This window comes from Amphiprion ocellaris, chromosome 20 (assembly GCF_022539595.1).
Source record: "Amphiprion ocellaris isolate individual 3 ecotype Okinawa chromosome 20, ASM2253959v1, whole genome shotgun sequence".
NCBI lineage: Eukaryota > Metazoa > Chordata > Actinopteri > Pomacentridae > Amphiprion > Amphiprion ocellaris.
Window position 1 is genome coordinate 18,968,572 of NC_072785.1, and position 25,094 is coordinate 18,993,665.

The 25,094-nt window shown below is 40.3% G+C and overlaps 1 protein-coding gene across 2 annotated transcripts; it reads left to right on the forward strand.

The window, feature by feature from the left end:
- The first annotated feature begins 39 nt into the window (after window positions 1-39).
- LOC111569636 (CD109 antigen-like) lies at window positions 40-17,966 on the forward strand. Of its 2 annotated transcripts, none has more exons than XM_035948885.2 (32): window positions 40-1,037; window positions 1,172-1,326; window positions 1,409-1,437; window positions 1,567-1,800; window positions 1,914-2,036; window positions 2,138-2,177; window positions 3,277-3,358; window positions 3,659-3,749; window positions 3,862-3,988; window positions 4,077-4,186; window positions 4,279-4,470; window positions 4,737-4,841; window positions 4,933-4,995; window positions 6,114-6,284; window positions 6,391-6,546; window positions 7,314-7,383; window positions 7,498-7,591; window positions 7,676-7,793; window positions 7,889-8,002; window positions 9,572-9,790; window positions 9,992-10,130; window positions 10,927-11,103; window positions 11,271-11,352; window positions 11,457-11,688; window positions 11,897-12,068; window positions 13,534-13,724; window positions 13,937-14,086; window positions 14,171-14,236; window positions 14,774-14,913; window positions 15,059-15,215; window positions 17,130-17,232; window positions 17,434-17,966. In XM_035948885.2, exons 1-32 carry the CDS (start codon window positions 883-885, stop codon window positions 17,628-17,630), a joined length of 4,254 nt encoding a protein of 1,417 aa, XP_035804778.2. In that variant the 5' UTR covers window positions 40-882; the 3' UTR covers window positions 17,631-17,966. The 2 variants fall into 2 exon arrangements, with proteins under 2 accessions (XP_035804778.2, XP_035804779.2); XM_035948886.2 differs by having other exon boundaries at window positions 7,507-7,591.
- Window positions 17,967-25,094: the final 7,128 nt, after the last annotated feature.

Consider the following 25,094-nt stretch of genomic DNA (forward strand, 5'->3'; position numbering starts at 1 on the left):
AGGTTTAAAGCGCCAGCTTAGCTTCGACTTTACTACCACCTGCTGGTGAAGAAGAACCAGTGCAGGTTTTCATTATGCCTGTCACCATGTTCCGAAGTGAAAATTTTAATTACTGCTCAGTGGTCTAAACATGGCCAGTGTTCCACCCATAATGTCACCTCATATCCTCCATGCTGCTATTTTTTGCCTCCAACTCTCTGTGGAGCCTGTATTTTTGTGCCACATAGACACAGTGTAGAACAAACAACTGGAGGATATTCCTTTTTTTTTTAAATTTCAAAAGCTCCCAAGATCAATAGCAGCTGCTGTTTTTGGACACAATGTTTTCGGACAACTGCCTTTTCTGATCACTCTCGTAATTTTCTCTTGAGACAACACTGCCTGCTGGCCTGTCATCCTCTGTTGACACTGGATAATTAAAATGTCAAGCCTGTTTATCACGTCGCTGGATTGTGCTATTATGGATTCAGAAAGGCGAGTCCTGTAATGCAGCAAAATGTAGAATGAAGGTTTGAATAGCAGCCTCTATTTGCAGATAACACACCAAGAATTAAACTCCCAGGTGGCTTTGTGTCACATATCTCACACAGCTTCTGACATCCAAGACGTTATTTGCTTCTCGGCGTGGATATGATAACACCGGAGTGTCTCTCTCTGGGCTTTGGACAGGACTGGGAATTGGCAGGAGCTGAATAGACAGACGAGATGCGTCCCCCTGGGCAGAGGCGTTGAGAGTGTGTGAACATCCCTATACCCTACTTCATTCATTGTTTGTGACAAAGTATGTATGTGTGATGAGATGTGTGTGAGCATGTGAGTGTGGCCCCCTGGCGTGTTGGAGTGGGAACAGGAAGGTGGAGTTTTGTCACCTTACGTTCTCACATGTCCAGGTCAGTTAAGTTACATGAGGCTGTCTGTCCGGTGTCTGGAAGGAAAGTTGCGACTGTCTCGAAAAACATGAGCAAGATCTGGACCTTACTTGTGTGTTTGGAGGTCGTGCGTTTTGCTGTTCCTGGTTCGGCACAGAATTCATCCAGGTAGGTGGTGTAGGTTGTTGAAAATGCTGTTCAATGATTCCTTGACACAGCAAAGCACACCTAGATTCATAAATGAATTGATGGAGTGACTTGCTTGATGAATAAATAATGTCTCTGTCTTCCCTCTGTGCCAGTCCGACACTGTTCCTGATCTCAGGTCCAGAGGTGTTGCACGCTGGTACATGGACTCAGCTGGCCGTCACTGTTTTTGCTGACTTTCCTGGCAGGGTGACAGCCGAAGTGACACATGGTGACACGAAAGTGACCCAAACGGAGGACTTTCAAGGAGGTGACGCTGCAATTACACAGATTTATGTGTTGCTTGATGACTTCTTAACTTTGAAGAGCTAAAACGTTGTTCTGTTTTCAAGGTTTGACCAGTTTCATCACTCTTCCCCCTGTGAGTGTATTTTGCTTTACTTTTGTCCAAAACTGACTGTCACAAAGAGGATAATTCTTAAAAAGGATTTTTATTTAAGTGTGATATCACATGTATATGTATCTGATGATGCTTATATAACTGCTCCAGATTCCTGGCTTCATAACCCAGAATTCCCTCTTAAACTTGACGTTGAGGGGCTACAGGGAGGACACTCTCATTTTCACCAACACCACCACCCTCTGCTTCGACCTCAGGAATGTCTCCTCCGTCATCCAAACCGACAGATCACATTATGAACCTGGGAACACCGTCAAAGTCAGAATTGTCGTCATTCAGTTGGATAACCGGCCATACAAAGGCAGAGTGGATATCTCTGTATGGGTAGGTTTCTGTTTTCTCTGTGAAAGAACAAACCCACAGGAGCCCAATGGATTTTTTTTTAGTGAGGCATTGTCTGCTGAGAAGTTTGACTGATGTTTCTTTGTCACATGCAGGATCCCAGTGGGAAAGCCGTTGACAGGTGGGAGTCCACAGGGAATCTGGGGATTGTGTTGCAGGAATTCACTTTATCCCAGATGTCTCCTCTTGGACGGTGGACGATCACAACCACAGTCAATGTAGGCTTGAAAAACAGAAATGTGTTTGTTTTTATAGCATGGTGTTTTATCTGAATCAAAAAAACATCAACCCATTTTGTTTCCAAATTTCTTCTTTACAGGGTGTGACTGATGAGAAAGCATTCATAGTGGAGCATTACGGTAACATATCAGTTGATTCCAGTATGATTTTTAGTCATTTTAGCAACTTGGATGTAGGGATGCTTTGTCATTTGGTTGGTCCACCACTTTGAATGGGTTTAGATGACATTTCCTACACACATTTATGGTCCCCAGAAGATGAATCGTACTGTATAGGGCTTCTACCATGTCGTCACCATCAGTGGTTTAGCTTAAAATGTCTTGAAAACTGCTGGGTGGATTGCCATTGTTTTGTACCAATACATTCATGGTGTCTACATGATATATGCTAGATACTTCGGTAATCCCCTGACTTTTAGCAGTTCAAGGTTTTCACTAATTTCTTGAAACATCCCAACGAGATGAAGTGACACAACTAGATCTAACTGAGGAATGGACTCCAAATGTTGGACAAACATTCTCATTCATTGACTCTTTAACTTTAACCATTAGTTGTCATTTTTTGTTTTTCGTACTGAAGTATCTTAACAACTACTTGACAGATTTTAACAAAATGTAGTAAGGATCCGAGTTCGCCAGTACTGATGAAAGATCTTGGGGAAAACATCTAATTGCGATTTTTCTGAAAGATTTAGGAATTTAATTACCAATATAATTTTTTCAAGTCAAGCTTCAGCTCAGTATTCACTGTGTAGCTGATTTACAACGTGTGGTGGAGCATTACCACATTTTACCACCATCAGACATGGGATTGTTCCACAAGGAAGATGGTAAGGATTTGTAAAACCATTGAATTACAGCATTAGTCGCATTATAAAATAGCCACACTTTGTGTCTTCTAAGTTGCAGCCTTTGCTAATTGCGTTGTTTTAAATTGTGACTTAAAGTTTAAATCACAGAAATATTCAGCCTTAGTCCCCAGCGGACAAACTGTAGTAACTTTGGTAACCCCCTCATGTTCCAATCAGCACTTCTAGACCACATTCTAATTTGTCCATTTATTTTTGGTTTATGATCAAAATTCTGCAAAACTAATTATATTCCCATCAACCTCAGCAGTGCTCTGCATTCAAATGATAAAATATCACATTAAACTAAGATGGTGAATGTGGTTAAAATAATAAATATCTTCTGATAATTTTATTGGCTCCTGTTACAGAGCATCCTCATTTTGAAGTGTTGGTGAAGATGCCTCCACAGATCCTCGTTGGAGATGACATCACAGGATCAGTGAGAGCGCTGTGAGTTCTCTATGTCATTCAAATCAATAATATCACATTTACTTATGCGCCGGTCATATACCAGTCCAACGTTTAGACACACCTTCTCGTTCAATGCTTATTTGCTACATTGTAGATTAATCCTAAAGATTTACAACATAATTCCATATGTATTCTTTTATAGTTTTAATGTCTTCAGTATTAATCTACAATGTATAAAATAATTAAATAAAGAGCACTGAATGAGAAGGTGTGTCCAAACTTTTGACTGGTAGAGTATATCATACACTAGCGTACAGTAATACTCTGTTTCCTGTCTAGTTATCCCAGTGGACAACCTGTCCATGGAACATTAGTTGTTTCAGTTATCATGGACGATGCCTCTCCGTTCCTACTAACACAAACTAAAGAGGTGCGTTTTTATTGTCATCTGAGCTCATCTGTTCAATGTTTGTACATAAACTGAAGCTATAGTTGACACCCCAAGGAGACGTTCAATGCAATCATTTTATCTTGTCTTTCAGATTTATGGGTCAACACAGTTTTCTTTCAGTGAAGATCAGCTTCAGGCTCTACACACTACATCAGCATTTAGCAGCAATAACCATGTCACTGTACACATTGCTGCCTGTGTTAATGACAGCTCCACAGGTGTGGAATATTTAACATTGATTCCTGTGTAAAATGCATTTCAGTCATGATGTCACCCTCAAACTGACATTCTTCTTTGTTGCTTAAGGAATTAAAGTGAACAAAACAGTTGAAGTCCACCTGATGAAGAACATGTTCCAGCTTATGTTCCACGATTTTCCACCCACACTGAAGCCAGGTTTACACTTCTTCACAAACGTGAGTGAATTATTGCTTCTTTTTTTAAAACCACATCTATTTCAAGGTATTATTTCCCTGAGATGTAAACCTTCTCTGACTGACTTCCACAGCTTAGGATCTCAAGATATGACAGAACACCACTCAGCGCTTCAGACCACATACACTTTGCTGTGGTTGAAGTCACTCAGAGAACCTCCATGATGAATGCAGAAACTACAACTCTGACTCTTCCTGTGCCCGAGGATGGAGACGTCCACATTCAGTTTAGATTACAGGATCAAGTAGTGATGATTTTTATTCGAGTGAGTGTTTGGATTTGCAATACCTAGAAAGTTGGCCCTATGGGAAAAGCAGTACTCGTTGCATGTAATGGGAGTAGTTTCGGTACAGAAAGAATACACAACATTGGTCATTAAGAAAACAACCCCATGGGATCGAACTATTTAGACACATATCCTGTAATCTAAAGTAAAAAACACCAACACGCAGATTAAGGGCATCTTGTATGAAGCCCAAACTGATGTTTTAGTCAACACGTTCATGACTTTATTTTTTGATCTATACTCAGGCCACATTCCAGTCAAGTGAGGAGACTTTGAAGGTTTACACCAACTACTCCTCTCCTCGTGGATCATATATTCAGATCTCCCCAATTAGCGCCTTATCTGCACAGGTAGCTCTAAACATCTATTTTGTACCATTAAATAAAGATTGATTATGGTGTTAATTTTGAAAACAAGATATCATTTTAATGACATTTTCAGATCGGATTGCCTTTTGGACTAAACGTGGAGAGCACCTTTCAACCATCGGAGCTTCACTTTGTGGTATGTTTGGTCAGACTCTGAAATACCGAGAGTGCTGTGGATGCTCAGCTTGCTTGGTCAGTTTGGAAAATGCCAGAAGGCAAGGTATCAGAATGAACAAACAATAGCAGCTATCAGAGAAAATGAATAAATATTAAGTTCCGTCACAGATCTCAAACTGAATATCAGTCAAGAGACATTACTGAACAATTGGTACGTAAACAAGTATAGAAAAAAATTTCCAGTGTGAATCAATTTATATTCATTGTGAATTAAAAAATGGTCACAGGCTTTATTTTGTTCACAGGTCACAAGTTGAATATCACTGCTGCATGCAATCCAACTGCATCTTCATCCTGATTTCACATTTTCTTCTCCACACTGCTGATGACACTGCTGGTTTGCAGAAATATAATGAGTTTTGAGATTTTTTTTTATTTTTTTTAGGTGTTTTGAAAATGAATGAAGCACAATCTGACCACTTATTTCAGGAGAAAGTTTTTGCTGTATTAGTGGCAGAGACACTTTGACAATTTGCAAACTAAAATGATGAAGCAAACATTAGCAACACATGGAAACCAAGCAGAGAAATGCACATTGAGATTGACCTTAAATCTGCTGTTTATAAGGGAAGCTTTCCCCCTTTTTCTTTCTGTAAAACATCCTGTCACGTATGCTGGGATTATGGTTTTAGTTATTGTTGTTGTGTGAGCAGTCATTAGAAATCAGAAATCCTGTAACAAAACGTGCCTTACAGTTAAACCTACTGTATGATTTTGCTAAAATATGTAAATCTTTTAGCATAGCCAGAAAATGTGAGAATGACCAACGTATAAGTCTTTGCACAAACTGTGAAAACCCAAGTTAAATTCATCTAACTAGATTTTTTTATATATTAAATGCAAATCCTCCCCAGGGATTCCTATTTCACCTCGGTGTGTATAGAACTAGCATCCTTAGGAATATATAAACTGTAAATCCATCCATCAATGCGGAGCTGACAGAGCCATAGTTACGGCAAAGAAGAAATATTTTTTAGTGTTTAGAGACGGACTTCTTTTCATTAGATGTCTTTGTATATTTGCTTAAATGTGCTGCAATACCTAATGCTTCTTCTTTTACTCTTCTTCTACTCTTAGGTGAGCTCTCAAGGTCAAGTGGTGTCTGCTGGAACATCGAACTCCCTCTCATTCTCTGTGACACCAGCGCTGTCCTGGTCCCCTGAGGCCTGTGTCACTGTCTACTGCATCGTTTCTGACGGAGAGGTCGCCACTGACACAGCACGCATACCCATCAATCACCACAACTATGTACGATGATTAGTTTTTCTGCTCTCACTATTTCAGCACATCTTTCCAGTGAGCATAGTAATCCTTATGGCATGTAAGTGATAGTCTGTGTCTGTGCTCTCCTTAGGTATCTCTAAACTGGAGCAGTGACCGGACCCAGCCAGGTGAGGAGGTATCGCTAACTGTAACTACTCTTGAATCCATGTCCCGGGTTGGAATCGTAGTACTGGGGAAAGGACACGAAGATTCTCAGGAGTTTGACATGGACGTCAAAACTGAACAGGTGTGACAGCATTTTTTAATGACAAAAGCCTAAAGGTCAAGCCTTCTTTGCGTTTTAAAAAAAATGTGATTTGCTTAAGTGTCGCAAATGGGATTTAGAGTCACCTGATCCGAGCCCAGAAGCTACTCTTCTCTCTAAGGTGTTCAATAAATATCGTCCATGTCTACAGACCAAAGGGCAAAATGTAATATCTGAAATTTACACTTCTCTTAACCTTTATCAAATATTTACCTGTTTAGACACTGTCAGATTTGCCTCATTTACCCCTTTGTTCATTTCAGTTTGATTAAAAAGAAGTCTTCCCAGTCATCTCACGCCGTTGTGCACACTTGGCACACTTTTTTCTGAGTGGGATCCTGTGGGTATTCACATTGTGACCACTGAACCGGCTCATCTGGATGAAACTTATATGTCTGCTTTGTTTAGGAGGTGACTCCAGTTTCTAAGAGCTGGTAACTCTAGTGTGTCGGGAGCAGGACCTGGGGGTTATTTATGGCTGTAAGATGGAAGAAACAAAGCTTCACCACCTTTTCTCATCACCTAAGCTCTGGCGTCTTGTATTGTTTGTGGTAGATTGTTTAAAATCTAAGATCCCTTCAGGCATCTACAGAGCTGAGACTATTTTACACCTTACATCACCTGCTATCGACCTGACCTCTGTTTCTATCATATCTGATAGTGGGCTTCTCTAAAATCCATGCAACAGAAACAGATTTACCACAGATTTAACAATGCTTTCTGCTTGTTTTGTTCCTTTCATATAACAGGAATGCAATCTCAGGATGCTGACCAATGCAAGACTGTATAAGAAAAAGCAGCCTGATGGAGATAAAAATGGTAAAAGTGGCTCTTTTTTTTTTGAGAGTCCCTCTAGTGGCCATTTAGCATATTGACTTCATTTAGACACTATTCTACAGATCAACAGTCTGAATTTTTGTCTCATTTTCGGAGGGTTTTCAGAGGGAGACGTCCTGATGATACAGAAGTACTGGAGACACTTGATGAATGTCACTGAATCCTTCTTGTGGTTAGACACTGCTGTAAGGTGAGAGCTGAAAAGGAGATTGAGGTGATAAGAATCAGTTCACCAGATACAAAAACACTGTTTTTTTTCTCCCATTTCTCCCAGTGAGAAAACATGGACAAGTGACAAAATAACAGTGCCTGATGGTGTTACCTCTTTGAGAGCATATGCGCTGGTGATGTCAGAGAATCTGGGTTTGGGTTTCACTCCTGAACCCCAAAAGGTACCAAAACATGCCGAAGATGTTCCTCAGATTGCAAATAACACACAAGTGTGCTTCTTTGTAACCACTCATGGCTTATGTCCTCTCATTGGCAGCTGATTGTGTCCAAAGATTTCTCCTCGTTTCTGGATGTTCCACCACATCTCATCATAGGAGAGGAGATTGTCCTGCAAGTGAACATCATCAACCATTTAGTGCAGGACATAGAGGTATGTAGGATGAAATTTGTGCTATACTTTGGCTAAAATGGAAGTAGCACTGGTAAATTACTGTATACAACAGAAGTGAGTACACCCCTGTGTAATATTTATAACTTAAATGTCAAATAATTCAACTTTATATCACCTTATATTAACTACATTACTTCCAAGTTGAACAGTGGGGTATTTATGTGTATCTTTAATTGAAAAACAAACAGTTTATATTAATTCTATTAAAATACAGGCTCCTTAAAAGAACTTGATGAGGTTCAGCAATGTGCAGGTGTTGTAATTAGATGTCCTTTACCCATTTTTTTCTTGAAAAACTCTAATGTGATTTTGGGAGCGATCTTTGGATCATTATCATAATGCAACATTTCCATACTTCTACACACTGGGTGTCATCTTGTCAGCCAGCATTTTGGTATATCCACCGGTGTTCATGGTGCCATCTGTAAAAGTCATCTCCCCAGCACCTTTTGCCCTCATGCAGCCCCGTATCATCACGTTCCCACCTGTGTGCTGCACTGTCGGGACTATGCATTCACTGTGGTAGTCCTGACCAGGTTCACACCACACATGCTGGACCCCATCTGAGCCAAACATAATGATCTTGGTCTCATCTGACCAAAAAATGTGCTCCAAATATTCGTCAGGGTTATTTTCATGTCCTTAAGCAAAGTTTCATCTTGCAGTTTTGTGCCAAAAAGCAAGCAAGGTTTTTTCTGAGGTTGATATTATGCCGTATCCTTCACACCCTCTGAGCTGTTGCCAGAAACTCAGATTTCCCTTGATAACCTATGTGTGTACTTGCCTGTCTGTTTTTCAGAGCTAGATCATGCAAACAGCACACTATTTGTGGCATCATTTTAGGATAATGCCACCACGGCTCTGATTAGTGGTACTGTGACTCATTCTTTACTTCCTGATTACTACTGTAACTGTGTTTAAATTCATTTTTAGTTTGTCACTGACCTTTCTGTATCCTTTACTAACTTTGTGAAATCTCACAGTCAGATTTTTCATGATCTCTCCCAGTTCTTTTCCATGCGGAGCTACGATGCAGACATGTAGATAAACACAGCACATTTTTTTCTAAAACTGAGAAAGTTCTGTCATTCACGAGTCATTATATAACCATTTTCATACAGTTAGGGTAATTGAAAATGAGGTGTACTTAATTTTATTTCAACGATCACAGGTGCGTTCACTTTTGTTGCGTTGAGTTTTTACTTTGAGGCCTGTATTTTCAATGTAGTCTTTCAACAATATTTGTTTCTGTTTGTGTCCACTTAGAGTTGATGCAATTATTGTGAGGTGATAGCAGTTTAATATGATTTGACTTTTGAGTTATATTGCACATTGGTATATTCACTTCCACTGTATACAGTATCTGACCTGACCAAATGTATTAACCTCTATTCCCTCTTTAGATACAGATCCAAGAGACACTCTGACAGATGATTTATTAGTGTCTTCCAATAATAAACATCCGCCACTGTCCTTTATGGTACAGAATATGCTACATTCTTTTGTTTTAAAGGATTGCGCATTGTTCCCATATGTTTCTCTTCGTAGGTCATTGTGCTGCTAGCACAGAGCGAGACCTTTGAGTTTGTTTTGACAGACCGAAGGGGTGCGTCTGTTATAAATGCACAAAAACTCACCTTGGGGAGTCATGCGTCTGCTTCAGCACTATTCCCTATAAAGCCTTTGGCTCCAGGCGAGATGGAAATATCTGTGGACGCTGTATCTGCAGACGGCTCAGACAGCCTTACTCGGAGAGTGATGGTGAAGGTAAAGTTGATCATATCTATACATTTTACGTGTCAAGTCTAATTTAGTGAGCAGGCTTGAGAGGACGAGGTTTCTGCATTGAAATGGGATGTTGCTGTTTAAATGTGCATTTATACTTAAGAGTGCAGTATAAAATACAACTGGCTACGTGGCATATAGTCAATCCTGTTATAATGGTGAATTACTTCCATGTTCCTGAAGCCTGCAGGAATTGAACAGACCTTCTCACAGACTCTGTTCTTGGAGCTGGAACCAGGCAAGTACAACAGTTCCAGATCCGTCTCCTTCTATCCAGCAGATGTGGTACCGGGCAGCCAGAGGGCCTCCGTGGTGTTGGTCGGTACGTCTACCATTTGTCCTCCTTGTTGTGCCAGTTAAAGTTCCATCTGAGGGGAGTTTATGTTTATTTTTACTCAATTAGGCATGCATAATATGTGCTCAGATTTTCCTTTGTGTTTCAATGGCAAATTTATGCACATCAAACCCCTGAAAACATTTAGGGTGCTGGACGTTAAAAAATGGAAGGATGGACATCAAATAGGAATGTTTATGGCACACAGATTCTGAACAGCTGTCAGGCTGTTTGGCTTGGCTCCATTCAGGTTGAGGGATGTTGGGAATTTGTCATGCTAGAAAGGCAAGCGTCAGGATTTTCCCTAATTGGAGCCAAAATTGTGGTTTCTGTGCTTGTTGTGATAGTCAGCTTTAATAAACATTAAGCAAATGTGCAGGACAAAGGTTTTGTGTCTGTAGGACTGTAGCTTTCTGCTTGGTGTGAGTGAGATTTATAGGTTCTTCTCTGTTCTTCCATAACACGTAATTCAAACCACTGACTACTTTCCAAGTAGGCATTTCAAAAATATTATTTTCTTTTACGTACAGGTCAAAGGTTGCCACATTTCTGCTTCTGTCAGAGCAAACACACATTTAAAAGGTTTTTCTGCTTGTATTTCTAACCGCCTAAACAGTAAAGAATACACATATGCATCCTAGCTATATGTAGGGCTTCTTGTTAACACAGTGCCCTCAATAGATGCTTTCTGCTTCATTTCAGTTTGTCTGCTCTGATCTGATCACCTTTTAGTAAACATATTGTGCATCACTCACCTGCTTCCCTCATGTATTCCTTTTCACAGGTGATATCTTGGCTTTGTCCATTAACAACTTGGATTCGCTGATTCAGATGCCTATTGGATGTGGGGAACAGAACATGATCCGCTTTGCTCCAAGTGTTTATGTTCTCCAGTACCTGGACAAGTCGACCCAGGATAACGCAGAGATCAGGAGCAGGGCTCTGGGCTCCATGATGGATGGTAAGGCGACTTAGATACACTATATACAGTAAAATACATATTTTCAGTGCTGTTATGTTTTTATGTAACAGAGGCCTATTCTGAATGGTAATTTTGTATGAATTCTAGATTGCTATCCAGCTGATTTACTGATTACACATCCAGACAAATACTCTATTTTCTGTCAGGATATAAGAGACAGCTGTCCTACCAACGAGACGACGGTTCATTCAGCGCTTTTGGAACCAGTGACACTGCTGGCAGCACATGGTAGGTGTTACCACTCGGTTATTTTCCTTAAATCTTCAACAAACATGTGAGTTCTCTACCGCTGACACTCCCTGTCTCCCCTCCTCTGTCTTCCTGTGTCCCAGGCTGACAGCCTTTGTGCTGCGCTCCTTCCTCCAGGCTAAGCCCTACGTCCAGGTAGACCAGAGCGTCGTGTCCAGAGCCATGACTTGGCTCTTCAAGCAGCAGGGACCTCAGGGGGAGTTCAGGGAAGCGGGCAGGTTGATCCACACAGAGATGCAGGGAGGGCTGGATAATGGCCCAGTGGCGCTCACTGCTTATGTACTGGTGGCGGTTCTGGAGGACGAGGCCTATGCAGTGAGTCAGGAGAATATGTGTGTTTCAGGAGAGAGGGCTGATGACATTTTAGAGTAGAAATAGAAACCTGTTATATAACTAGGAAAATTTAGCTCTTCAGAACATTATATTTCAGTGTTGTTGTATAAAGTGTACAGTATGCTGGTTAAATAGGTCAGGAAGTCAGTTGACAGTAATGATTTTTTTTGTCCGTTTTTTCTGTGTGAAGGAGATATACCGAGACAATGTGTCTCTGGCCCAGAAGTACCTGGAGAACCAAGTGTCCAGTGGTGTTGTCAGTAACTACAGCCTAAGTCTGGTGGCTTATGCTTTAGCCCTGAGAGGCAGTACGGTAGCTGGCACTGCCCTCACTGAGCTCAACAGCAGAGCTGACTACAGAGGTGATCTTCTACATTTGCAATATGGAGACATCCCGACTTAGTCTGTTAGGATATTTTATTATGGTTTTATAGTTATAAGAATTAGACTAATATTTAGCACCACCTTCATGTGAAGTTTGATATACAGAGGTGGAAGGATTTTTTTTAATGTCATAATTTAAAAATACAACCCTTCTTATGCCATTTTTCACTCTCCAACTTGTGTCCTAAGCCCATTCAGATGACTTTAAGCACATGTTTCAAACAGTCAGGCTAAAAATAAATACTGAGTTTGGTGATTTCACATGGGAATCAAACTCAAAGTCTATTTAAACATTTGCACCACCACATCATCATTCAGCCCTATACTATAGTGTGTTTCCATGTAATTGCCAAATTAGGCTTGTTTCTATGAATGGCTTTGGAGAGAATAAACATGACTGCATTTTGTCATCAGAAGGTGGCAGTATGAGTTACATTAAACATGAATGTGAAAAACGGCAGAAGAAGTCCGAAAAAAAACCAAGTATTTGCCAACTCTTAAAAAGTCTTGAAGAAGAAACAAACATAAATTTGGCCATCTACGAGGGAAAAATGAATACAAGTTGCAATTATTCTTTCATGTCAACTTGTATTGCCCCCTTTTTTTTTGCTGTTCAGATGATGTGTTCTTCTGGAACAACTGTAATACACTGTCATCATCAGGCATAGACAACAAAAGATGTAGAAACAGCTGGTCGGATTCAAAAATGGCTTTTCCATCTCATACATGCCTTCACTTTTTTTTTTTTTGAAAAAGTCAAATAATCACCTCAAATAAATCCAAAAACTTCTTGGCAAGAGTCAAGAGGAAATGCAGAATTCTGGTTTCCTCTCAGATGACTTGAAATACAATCTACTGAAAGATGCCAAAGTATGCCAAAAAATCCTACTCCAGCTGTATGAAATGGGTCAAAAGTAACCCAAATCCAATGAAAATGGGTTTCTCCTGACCCACGCTGTGCATCAAAGGGTTAAGCTTTGCATTTGCAAATGGCATTTCCTTCAATGAAATACTTGCCTGATCTTATTTACAGAGTGGCTCAGTTTTTGTGGTAGTAAAGTAACAGTTTAATCTTTTTAACTTTTAGTTGTGAGTGTAAGTTTGAGAGAAAGCTGCAAATCATTTCTACCACCGATGATTATAAAGTGGATGGCTAAATGTGAACTGTGCTGCTGTGGCTGCTAAACTGAAAGACTAAACATTTTGAAGTGAATCTTTAATCACCAGACAGGGTGCAAGAAACCACTTGATCGATAACTTTTTATATTTTGTGCTAAGATCAACATCCTTGTGAGGCGCATCGGCTGCCGCAACAAAAGCAAAAACATTTCATCACTTTGTGCGTGGTTACATCCCTAATGTTGAGTTGTTGAGCCAGCATTATGTGGACATGCATATTGAATGATTACATCAGTAATAGAGTCTGCTATTTTATTTCCTAAGATGGAGTCAAGATGTGGAGATCCTCTGCTGGCCTGAGGTCACGTGACTGGCAGCCCCGATCGGTGCAGATTGAGATGACCTCCTATGTGCTGCTGGCTCTATTTAGGCGGGGCAGCTTTATTGAGGGCATCAAGCTTATGAAGTGGTTAAGCATGCAAAGGAACCATCTAGGGGGCTACGGGACAACACAGGTGAGATGAATCATATTTTTTTTGTTAAAGTGATTCTTATCTATGCAAATGCCAGTAAAGTAACACCAGTTTGCTTCACTAGAATGATGATATCTTACCTCTAGCCAGCTATGGAACCACATACCAAAAATGTTGCCCACTTTTAACCTAATTTTACATCCAGTATACGACCATATAAAGCAGATTTGCCTGTATTTTGACTTCTTCCTCAGGACACCATCGTTGCCCTTCAGGCTCTGGCTTGCTATGCTGCGTTCAGTGGTGCCAACGCCATAGACCTCAGGTTTAATATATCTACCCCAGCATCTTCCTCACTCTTTCGAATCAACTCCACCAACTATCGAGCGTATCAAAGCCAAGAGGTGCATTTATGAATTGATATATTAGATGATTAGTAGAGACTACGCGTGAATTTTTTTTAATCTTATATTTTATTTGTTTCTTAGATTAATGCTGAAAAAGATCCACATCTAAATATATACATGGAAGGAAGAGGATTTGCCTTATTTCAGGTATAATGTAATTGTTCTTGTGTTGTATCTGTAAGGCTTTAATTCAGCTACGTTGCATTACATATTTGTACCGTGCAGATGTGATTACGGTTACCCCTTAAACGGTAGGAATGTTTCCATACCTCCATCATGTTCGGCTCAACAGACCGTTTAACCACTGGAGCATGAGCAGAATAAATTGATTTCAGCAGCTGTGCTTGATGGGTTCTCCCAGCACAACATCCTGCATTATAAATGCAAAACTCAAAACAGTTGAATGCAAATGTGGCATGATAATGGACTCCCAGCAGTTAACATCTGGAACACAGACTGTAGCTTTCCACACTTAGTGCATCCAGCTAGTATCAGTCAGAGGAGCACTATGGTGGAAGGTTAATCCTTTCACTATGCTCAATATTACAACCCGTGGTAATTTTGTGTAATTTAATATGATGCTTTTACACAGACACCAGTCAACAAACAGAAACTGTAGATTTTAGCTGTTTATCACAAAATCTAACCTTTTACATTTTTACCCACCGCTATGAATCTGTGCAGCTGAATGTGTTTTATCACCTGGAGAGCAGAGCGTTTTCACAAAACCTCCAGCAAGCCAGAGGCGAGGAAGCATTCTCATTAGATGTTGACGTTATGGATGACAGTGACCACAGTCACATGATGTTGTCTATATGCATAAGGTAGGTATTACAACATAGACAGATACACTGTACATGTCGAGTTAAGATCAATTTAAGCATTTATTTTTTAACTTTTAGGGTTATGTTGCCATGCATGCCAAATACTGAGTAAAGTCATATGGTCTCCTGTTTGTATCATCTCTAGATTAAAGGACAATCAGGTGATACCTCATACAGGTATGGCTATATTGGATGTGGGCATGCTCAGTGGTTTCACTCTCTCCCCTGGAGCTGCTGTCCTGGGAAATCTTATCAGGAAGGTGGAGGAATGGCCTGAGAAAGTCAGCCTGTACCTGGATTCAGTAAGTGTTGGATCATTGTATCCTCTTCTTGGTCGGGTTGTAAAACATTCTAGAACAATCAGCATCAGCCATCAAAACCCACTATGTGTGTAATTTTATAATCTCTTTATGGGTCATTACACCCCCTACATTCGACCCCAAAACTAAAGACTTGACTTGTGTGTTCACAATGACAGCTAGCAGCCACTGTAAGCAACTAGTTTTGCTAACATTTAGTTATTTATATACAGATGTTTAGAGCATCCACAGGGTGCAGGGAAAGAGCAGCATCTACAACCAGATGTGTTCTTTCTGCTTCTATAGCTCTCTTGTCCATTTCTGCCAAGGAGCTATCATGAGTATTTATCTAAATGTCTATGTGCAATAATATGTGTGTATAAGTGGCTTAACCACATATAACCACACAAAATCCATAATCCAAATCACTGACGCAAGTCAGTTAGTTAGAAAAGTTAGAAAATGAGAAGTTAGAAAACCTGTGTTTATTGAAACTAAAATGAGTACAGTTGTGAACATGGTTATAAAATGACCTGTAAACACCAGAACTTTCTTTTTTTTTGGACCTATGGACTTTGTTGGGCTGCACAGTGAGTGGATCAGTGGGTAGGACTGTCGCCTCTTGTAGCTAGAAGATCCTCAGTTTGCGTCCTGGCCTGGGATCTTTATCCATGGAGTTTACAAGTTCCCTCTGTGCATGTGTGGATTTTCTCCGGCTTCCTCCCACAATCCAAAAATATGCTGAGGTGAATTGATGATTCTAAATTGTCTGTAAGTGTGAATGTGAGTGATTGTTTGTCTCTATATGTCGCCCTGTGATAGACTGGTGACCTGTCCAGTGTGTTCCCTGCCTTCACCCAGTCAGCTAGGATAGATTCCATGCCAGAGGACCTAGAGAAATCAGATTGTGAGACTTCACAAAGATGGACAGGATACAGGAAGATTGATGAATAATTAAAATGAGGGAAAACACAGCTGTGGCAGTAATGAGGAGATACAGAATGAGCCATAGTACCGCTAATCAGAGCTGCAGTCCTGCTAACATGACACCACAGACCGTGCACTATTTGCACAACCTAGCTCTAAAACAACAGGCAAGTGCTTAAGACTTAAGTGGAAATTGAATTTCTGGCAACAGCTCAGCTCAACCCATATGGACGGCACCCAAGAAAAAACACCTTGTTTGCACTTCAGCGCAAAAATTGCAAGATTAAACTTTTCTAAATAAAAAATTTAAAAAGCAAAACTTTTGGGGCAACTTCTTTGGTCAGATGATGGTCAGTTTCTTCGGCTCACATGGGGTTAGGCTTGTTTGGTGTGGTGAACTTAGTACTTCACTGTCATGACTACTCAGCCACTGTGGATGGGAAATAATCCTGACAGTGAAGTACAGGAGTGGGATGCAATGATATGGGGCTGCATGAGTGCAAAAGGTGTTTGGATATGACATTTCTAGATGGCACCATATCTTCTCAGTTAATCACCCAGGAAACTAGCTGACACGATGACTCCTCGTCTGCAGAATATGGACACCAGAGGAATATTGTCATTTTATAAACACCGTTCATGTATTTAGTCTTAATTGGAAATCTCAGCTGTACTCATTTTGTTTCCAGTGATAATGGATGTGATAATGGAGTGATAATAATTCACATTTGTTACATTAATTTTCTACTTTGGGATCTTTATTTTCATTTGTTTGGAATGCTCATCAAGGAGATACTCTTCACTTTAGAAATAATGTAATTATTGAGAGCTGATGCAAATTTTATTCATTTTAAAATTTAGGTGATATTACACAGGGGTGTACTCTGTTCTATACCGTTCATGCCTCGAATGTGCTAAATAAACTGATAATTGTTACACTGTGTAATGCAGTAGTATGTCATTATTGACATCTTTTGGTATCATTTGCAGATTACTAAGTCAAAGGTTTGCATCATACTTCCTATTGTGACAAATTACAAAGTGGCCCATGTACAGGATGCCGTGGTGCAGGTTTACGACTACTATGAACCCAGTGAGTACAACCACAAACAATCTGCTGTAGTTCCACAGTACTCTGTACTTTAGTGTAAAATCATGAACCTTACTCTGAAATAACAGTATTCTGTTTTAGCTGATGCTAAAGTCTGCTGCACTGATTGTCCAGTACTATTTTACTGTGATACACCCAGAATGCAACACACCAGTGATTCTGATCCCATTTGATTCTTTTTAGGCAGAAAAGCAACCGCTACATACAATCCACGTTTTCTTCACAGCGTGGACTCCTGCTTCTTCTGTGGTGCAAACTGTGCTGACTGTAGGCCAGGAATCACCATCATTGTGTCCTCTGCAAATTACTCTACTAGTAGCAGCATCTATAGCCTAAGTTGTCTATTTCTGGGACTCGTGTCTTTCCTTGTTGTAGTGTGATTAGATGGAGTTTAAAACAGTACACATATATTGAGAGAAATAGCTTTAGTATTTACACACATTGAGATGCACTGGATGCATGTTTCTTTTATGCAAAAGTTCATATTTCTTGACAGATGACTGTAATATTTAGGGGATTGTTCACACAACGCTCTGTTGCTCAGTGCACAGTGGAGCCCTCTACTGTTTACAATGTGTTTTGTATGCTTTTTGAAAAGAGGAGAGTCAGAAATGATTGTCCTTGGTAACTTTGTACCTGTTCATTATGTAACCAGCCTATTTTTTGGTTTGATACATTATAAACAAATAAATATGGATTTGTACTTACTTCTTAAAGGCTGCCGATCTCCATATGATTCCTTGTGCTGACACGAAAGAAACATCGACCAAAGAACTGATGTATAGTTTGCAGGAGAGCATTGAAGCAGATTTATTTTTCATATCCACGTGTGTCCTCTTGTCATGGATTTGGCAGAAAACACCGACATGTTCAGCTGCCTGAAGATGTATAAAGGCTTTATAAAAGGCTATTTCAGCAAATGGCCGGCATTTGAGTTTGAAATGTTTTTCACTGTGAGCCAGAGGAATGCAGACTGACCTACAAAAGTATGCAGCACAAACACACACATGAAAGTCATCTCCAGAGAGTGGTCAGGTTTGACATCAGTGACGGTATCATGAAATATGAATGTTATCATAAGATGTCAGCCCACTGTGCGCAATTTTGGGTCATATTTCATTTTGTACAATGTCAACTTTTGGCAATATGTTCACCAGAACATGCTTCATTTTTTATGTTCTGCTAATCAATAATTTCACACTGACAGCATTTTACTTTGAAGTTAACATTGACGATGAAGTTCCTTTTATGATTTGCTCGACTTGCTGTGAATGGGAAAATGTTAGATCATATTAATCGCTTACTTTTTTTTAAATCCCCCAAATCTTGAAGACAACTAAACGTAATACCAGTGTTAAATGTGTCTCTGAATCCACACCAGGAGGTTTCTATCCAGCTGAGTCTGACCTTTGACCTCTTGGCAGTTCATCCACACTTTAGCCGAATCCACCACTTTAAAAAAACAAAGGCTGACTTGATCGTTTGTGTTTTACTGGAAATGCCTGTCTGTTTTTTGTATGTTAGATGTTTTAAAAGGCTCATTGGCAAAACAGTTCCCCTCTAGGGACGATCAAACTTTTTTTTTTGTTTATGAGCAAAAGCAGACATGCAAATGGAGAATATTAGACGTTACGCAAAAATCAAATACATGATCGACACACACATACACAACATTTTGATTTTTTTGGCTTGGGTTATCCACATATCCCAAATTTTGGCCATATGTGACCCCACTGTTGTGATTATTCTCCCTCCATTCGCAGCCGTGTTGACACATGTTGTTTTAAGACATTGCCTTACGTAAGCATGCTGCTCTAAATATTACTGCACAGCAGCGTGCAGGAGCTGCCAGAACATATGCATGCCTTAGCAGTTATAGTTACCCCAAAGCTATTCCATACAGTTCCCATTAAAACCTGCAGTTCTAAATTCACTAACACTAGATGGCAACCTCATTATAGTGATGGGCTCAAAATTTAGGCGAGACCTCAAGCCCATAAAAACTGATGATCTGCACACTTCATATGCTTTTTTGAGTTGAATAACTTAAATAAGAATTACTTATAAATACAAGTGTTTGCGGATGAGATGACAGCAAAAAAATAAATCCAATGCAGAGAATACATAAAAATGCTTAGTTGCATTCTGTCTGCTGCCAGGTTGTTAAATGCCATAAATAATTGTGCTTAACTGTGCCTAAACTCAGAGCATGAATCCATGTGAGAAAACACCATAGACATAAAGGTCATGACAAATGACCCCTACTAACCAGAGCCTTGTTTGTGGGTCAAATGACCAAAACAGACTATCAATCTGGGGCAGACACTGACCATGATGTCATGCATTTACTATGTCTGAGAGCCTTTCTAATGGAGTGGCCTTAACTGATAGGCAGCTCAGGTTAAGCGCAGTTAAAGTAGTAATAGTTTAAAATGATTTTAGGGAGACTTGTCTGGGCACAAAGATGTGTAGGAGCCAGAGAAGTAGAAGATTTATGACTGTACAGCGCATCTATCTTTCACCACTTTGCCATCTAGACTTAAAGAGCAAAAGGAGATTAACAGGAACAAAATGAAATATCACTCGTCTCAATTTCTGCAGAAGTTTCTGGAACTGGTGGTGGGTCACACTGTGCCCAGGACAACGCTGAGGTCTGAACTCATGAATCAGGCCCATCCAGTGTGATGACAGTTATTAATATTCACCCCCGCCTGTCACCAAGGAGACGCAGGTGGAGTAAACAAAGTAGAGGAGATGATTATTTATGCGCTTCATGTCCTGATGGGAACCATTAGGGAGACATGCAATGTTGCTGTTGGACGCAGTGAGACAGAAGGCAAGATGGAGCGTTTGTTTTGCACAAAATCACATTGACCACTGGTTCTGCATATTAATCTTCAAAAGAGGCTGCATTGCACAACTGAGAGAAATCTGTCTTATCTAGGATTTGATCAAACACACTCATCATGAAGGAGAATTTAGATGACAGCGCTGCGGTTCTTTAAGTGTCGTACCTTTGTTGCTTTGTATAATCAGCAGGGATTATGATATGATATACCGTAATATTATTATGATAAACTGCATAATAGCGTCTGCTTTTGTGACCACAGTTATTCAGTGTAGGATGATGTGGTTAGGAAGTGCTTCTGGTGAGTTTGATGCTTTATCTCAGTAGAACATTTATTCCAAAAACAGACGTGCAAAATTGCTCCCCATGGCCCTGCTCCAGATGACATCAGCAGGAAAGAATCGCCATCACAACAAACAACCACATCATATGGAAACCCACTGACGCTGCTGTCATGACAGAAATCGGGGGTGGCAGCGGCAACAAAGATGAATCGAAGGGAAAACTTCCAAATCCCCAGTGATGCTACCTAAACGACTCCCTATGTTGCTCAGGAGGAGGAGGATGCGTTTGTTTGGCAAGGCACGCTCCATTCACTGGGGCGAGTCATGGAAAATCCCTTTTGAGCTTCCATCCCACCCAGAGTGAGAGTGTATTTACACAACCCCCATGTGACCCTGAGCAGGCCCGGCCAGACAGACGAATCCATCCTAGACGGAGGGGATTCCACTGCAACAAAGCAGAACTCAAAGAGTGCTCTATCAGGCCGTTTAAGGGAAGCCATCCCAGTTTCACCACTATGGTGCAATCCACTAAGGTGAAGATAAAACCAGACTTGAGGAGTCTGGTTCATGATTCGTCACCAACAGAAAGACTGTGTTTGGGTGTTAAATGTGTGTGTACATGCACAGGTGGATGCTATCTGCTATGTGAGTCACTGTCTCTTGGTGTGTCAGCAGTTTGTGTCTGCTTCACTGTTAAGTGGAAAAGTTTGAGCTGCTACAAGCCCATTGACATAACACCATATACTGCAGCTGAGCTCCACAATCGTCTGAGATCACCATCCTGTACGCTTATTATCTAGAACTCGGATATTTCAATCATAGATTCTCTCATAAAGTTTGTTGGGGAAAAATTAATTGATTGACTGGTAGGATGCTCTGGGAGAGAAATGGTAGTAGGCACAGATAAATTAACAAAAGCACAGTATATTCTGAAAGAGGCCGCTCTCTTCCATTCAAATCTACACTACCATTCAAAAGTTTGGGGTCACTTAAAAATGTCCTTATTTTTGAAGGAAAAGCATTTTTTTCAATGAAGATAACATTAAATTAATCAGAAATACAGTCTAGACATTGTTAATGTGGTGAATGGCTATTCTTGCTGGAAACGGCTGATTTTTTTTATGGAATATCTACATAGAGGTACAGAGGAACATTTCCAGCAACCATCACTCCTGTGTTCTAATACTACATTGTGTTAGTTAATCATGTTGAAAGGCTAATTGATGATTAGAAAATCCTTGTGCAATTGCGTTAGCACGTGAATAAAAGTGTGAGTTTTCATGGAAAACATGAAATTGTCTGGGAAACCCCAAACTTTTGAACAGTAGTGTATACAAACTGCATAAAATCCAATTCTTCCCTACACAATGCAATGTAGGTCTGCTGCAGAGAGCTCTATGCTGCAGGAAATGCTCCATTTGTTGCATTGCTGGTGGTGCTGATTTGGGGAGTAACGATGTCTGTCTATTAGTTAGTTTCCAAACGGAAACATCTGAACAACTATTGGAAGGACTACCATGAAATTTCGCACAGACCTTTACTGCATGGCCTCCAGATGATGAATCTTAATGTGCCACTATCACTCCTGTGATATATCTCTACTTGTACTTTACGGTTGAGCACAAAAGTTGGCACGTACAATTGTAGTTCTCAGATGATGAACATTCATGACTCCCCTGATCCCCTGACATCTTCTCTAGTGCAACCATGAATCTGGCATTTGTGAATAATTATCGCACAAGCAACATAAAATATGGTGCGCACATTCTTGCAACTCCAGGGATGAATTATAATCACTTTCCTTAACTTGTCCACTAGGGTCATCATCAGGATACGATTGAACTTTTCCACCTGCAAAACTAATAGCATGTTGAACAATCTCTAAACATGTCTGTATGAAGAGAGTTGGATACGGCGCCACCACTGATTACTGCCATTTTTTTTCTGGTGGTCACTCGTGTGACATTTTTATAGATCAGTTATAAAAGAGAGCTTAATGTAACATTTGCTAATATTTTCTTCTATTTGGCAAATTTGTACTTTTTGCGTTCTTCCTGTAACAAATGCATTGAATTTATGATCAGACCTGTAATTCAATTGAGGTGGAGTGCATGAAAAAACAATCTTCCAACTGAAGTAACTATTTGGGATTGTAACTGTCACTGCACAAATGAGTTTTTTAGGACTGGAACCCTTCAGCTGTGGCTGCAGATCACCAGCATCTCTGATCCACAGTCTCTTTCTACCTTATTAAGAACATTAAATGTAAAATGATATAATGTAATAGCCCCTGTCAATATTCCTGTGTTTGTATTTAGTAGGTAACTGAAACAAACTGCAGTGACCTCCAGCTTATGAACTAAAAGTAAAATTATTCCATTGGCAAAATGGTTTGCACCTTAAGTGCCGAGGTTTTAAGAGTTACACATGCAGGACTGTGAAATGTGGTACATGGTTCTGGATCACAGCTAAATACCCCACACTTTTGGCTCTCTGACAGTTCACAGTACTACATCTATATCTTACACTGTATATTTCCTTTATGCGTGAGCAAATGACCATTTCAGCTGCTTTCCAGCCCCATTAGGACATTCAGTACAACAGAAAGAAGCTGTTTTCATTGTGGTGAAAGGGCATCATTGGGAAAGCCTTCAACGATACGAGTTCCTGGAGTGTGATTGATTAATTCAGTCTGGCTCGGAATGGCTTCTTGACTCATCGCCTCTGTGCTCCATTTATCCAGACTCACTGTGTGAGTCAGTTTGGCTCTGGGGTTAAGCTAAATCCTTATGTGTGTGTGTGTGTGTGTATGTGTGTGAGAGAGAGTGAGTAATTCAGAGTTAAAGACAGAAGAAAGCTCACCAGTCTTACACTCACAAAGGCAGCAAACCCTCCCTCCAAGTGCTGCTTTGACCTCTCTCACTGCCCTAGTTTTCCACTCATTTTTCACCCAGGTCAGTTTTGCTACCCCACATTCAGCTGTCACACATTTCCTCAACCTCACTGGCCAATTAGAGTAATCAGAAACAGGTGGAAGTAGGTTTACGCCACTGCTCCCGTATGGTACGGTTTTTACTGTATGCAGACGTAAGGCAGACAAAAAGAAGACAGAAAATCAAAGCAAGCTTGTTTATGTGTGTGAAAGCGGCACGTGTGTTTGCACAGACGTTTCTGACTGACATGAGATTATTATGTGTCTAAACCACAGTAAAACTGGGAGTTCCTGCAGGCTGATTAGGACCCAAACACCGTCTGAGTCGTCTGGATTTGCGCGATCAAGCGCTTTGATTATTCCACTCAGAGGAAACGCACACAGCCGTGCGTGGCTCAGCTAAACTCGTGCGACTTGAGGGCTCACGCAGTAGCAGGGATCATAGGATTGATGAATGGGGGGAGCAGAGAAAATAAACGCTCCTGCCATGTTATTCCACTGACGTATGACTCCATGATAATGAGCACTTGAAATGGTGGACCTGAATGCTGCTGGAAATACTTGAGTCACAGTTGAGATGGATAGTAGTGAATCACATGTGAGCTTCTGTGTTTTGTCGTCTGGCAACACTTCATTAATTACATTTTTATCGAATGATGCAACACCAGATTTACATTCTATTATAAATCACTGCTTTGAGGTCAGCCTCAATGGATGAATGCAGGTTCTAAGTCTTGCTCACTTTGCTTTGACTTTTGACTTAAGTGCAATTTTGAGGCACTTATGCCTCACTGAAAACTACATTAACAGATGTTTGGCCATTTTGGTGTTGCGGAAGCAACACAGTATTAACATACACTGATTAGCCACAAGGCTAATCAAAGGTGAAGTGTTTAATATTAGTGGTATCCTTGGGTCCTGACAGTCATGTGACTGTTGCTTTGACATGTACCACCTACCTAAACATTATTAAAGGCCAGGCCTGATCCAGAGAGGCCACCAACCCACAGGAGAGAAGCCAATAACTCAGTGGCAGACCCCACAGGACACCTCATTAGTTTCCCATTTGTGAAAATATATATTGCACATGCACCAAAAAATGTGGTCCAAACATTCATGCTACTATAGAGGTGAATTGTAAACACTTTAGTGATTCCTTAAGTTGTCCGTTTAATTTATCCACATTCAAAACTGAGGACAGTCTGAACAACCTCTAGACATGGATGTATTATGAGAAGTAGATATGGTGACACCACTGACAAGTAGCTACTCCTGGTATTGCAATTCAAAAATATCCTCTCTGCCCCAATAAACATTTTAATAGACCACAATTTTAATAGGGAGCTTAGTGTATAGTTGGCTACGATGTTCTTCTATTGGGTGAATCTGTACTTTTAGCTCTCTTCCTGTAACAAATACATTCAGTTTAAATGAATGATGGTGGACTAAAATATTCAATCAAGGTAGAGTACATGTATAAACAAATCTGAAACACACAATCTTCCAACTGGACTGTCTAGTTTAGAATTGTCATACAAATCACAAGATTAGCTCTAAAACTCCTCTCATCTGTGGCTGCAGGGCGCCATCATCTCAGTGTGTTACTACCTTATTAAGAGTAAATAAAGAACTGTGAAAACCACAGAAATGAACAAAATGCGGTTGCTTTTGCCAGTTCCTCTGTTTACTTACGACTAAGTATCTGTCTGTCAACTTAGTGGAGAAAATAAGTAAACACACAGAGCAAATCTGATCCAAGGAAACCACCAATCCAGAAGAG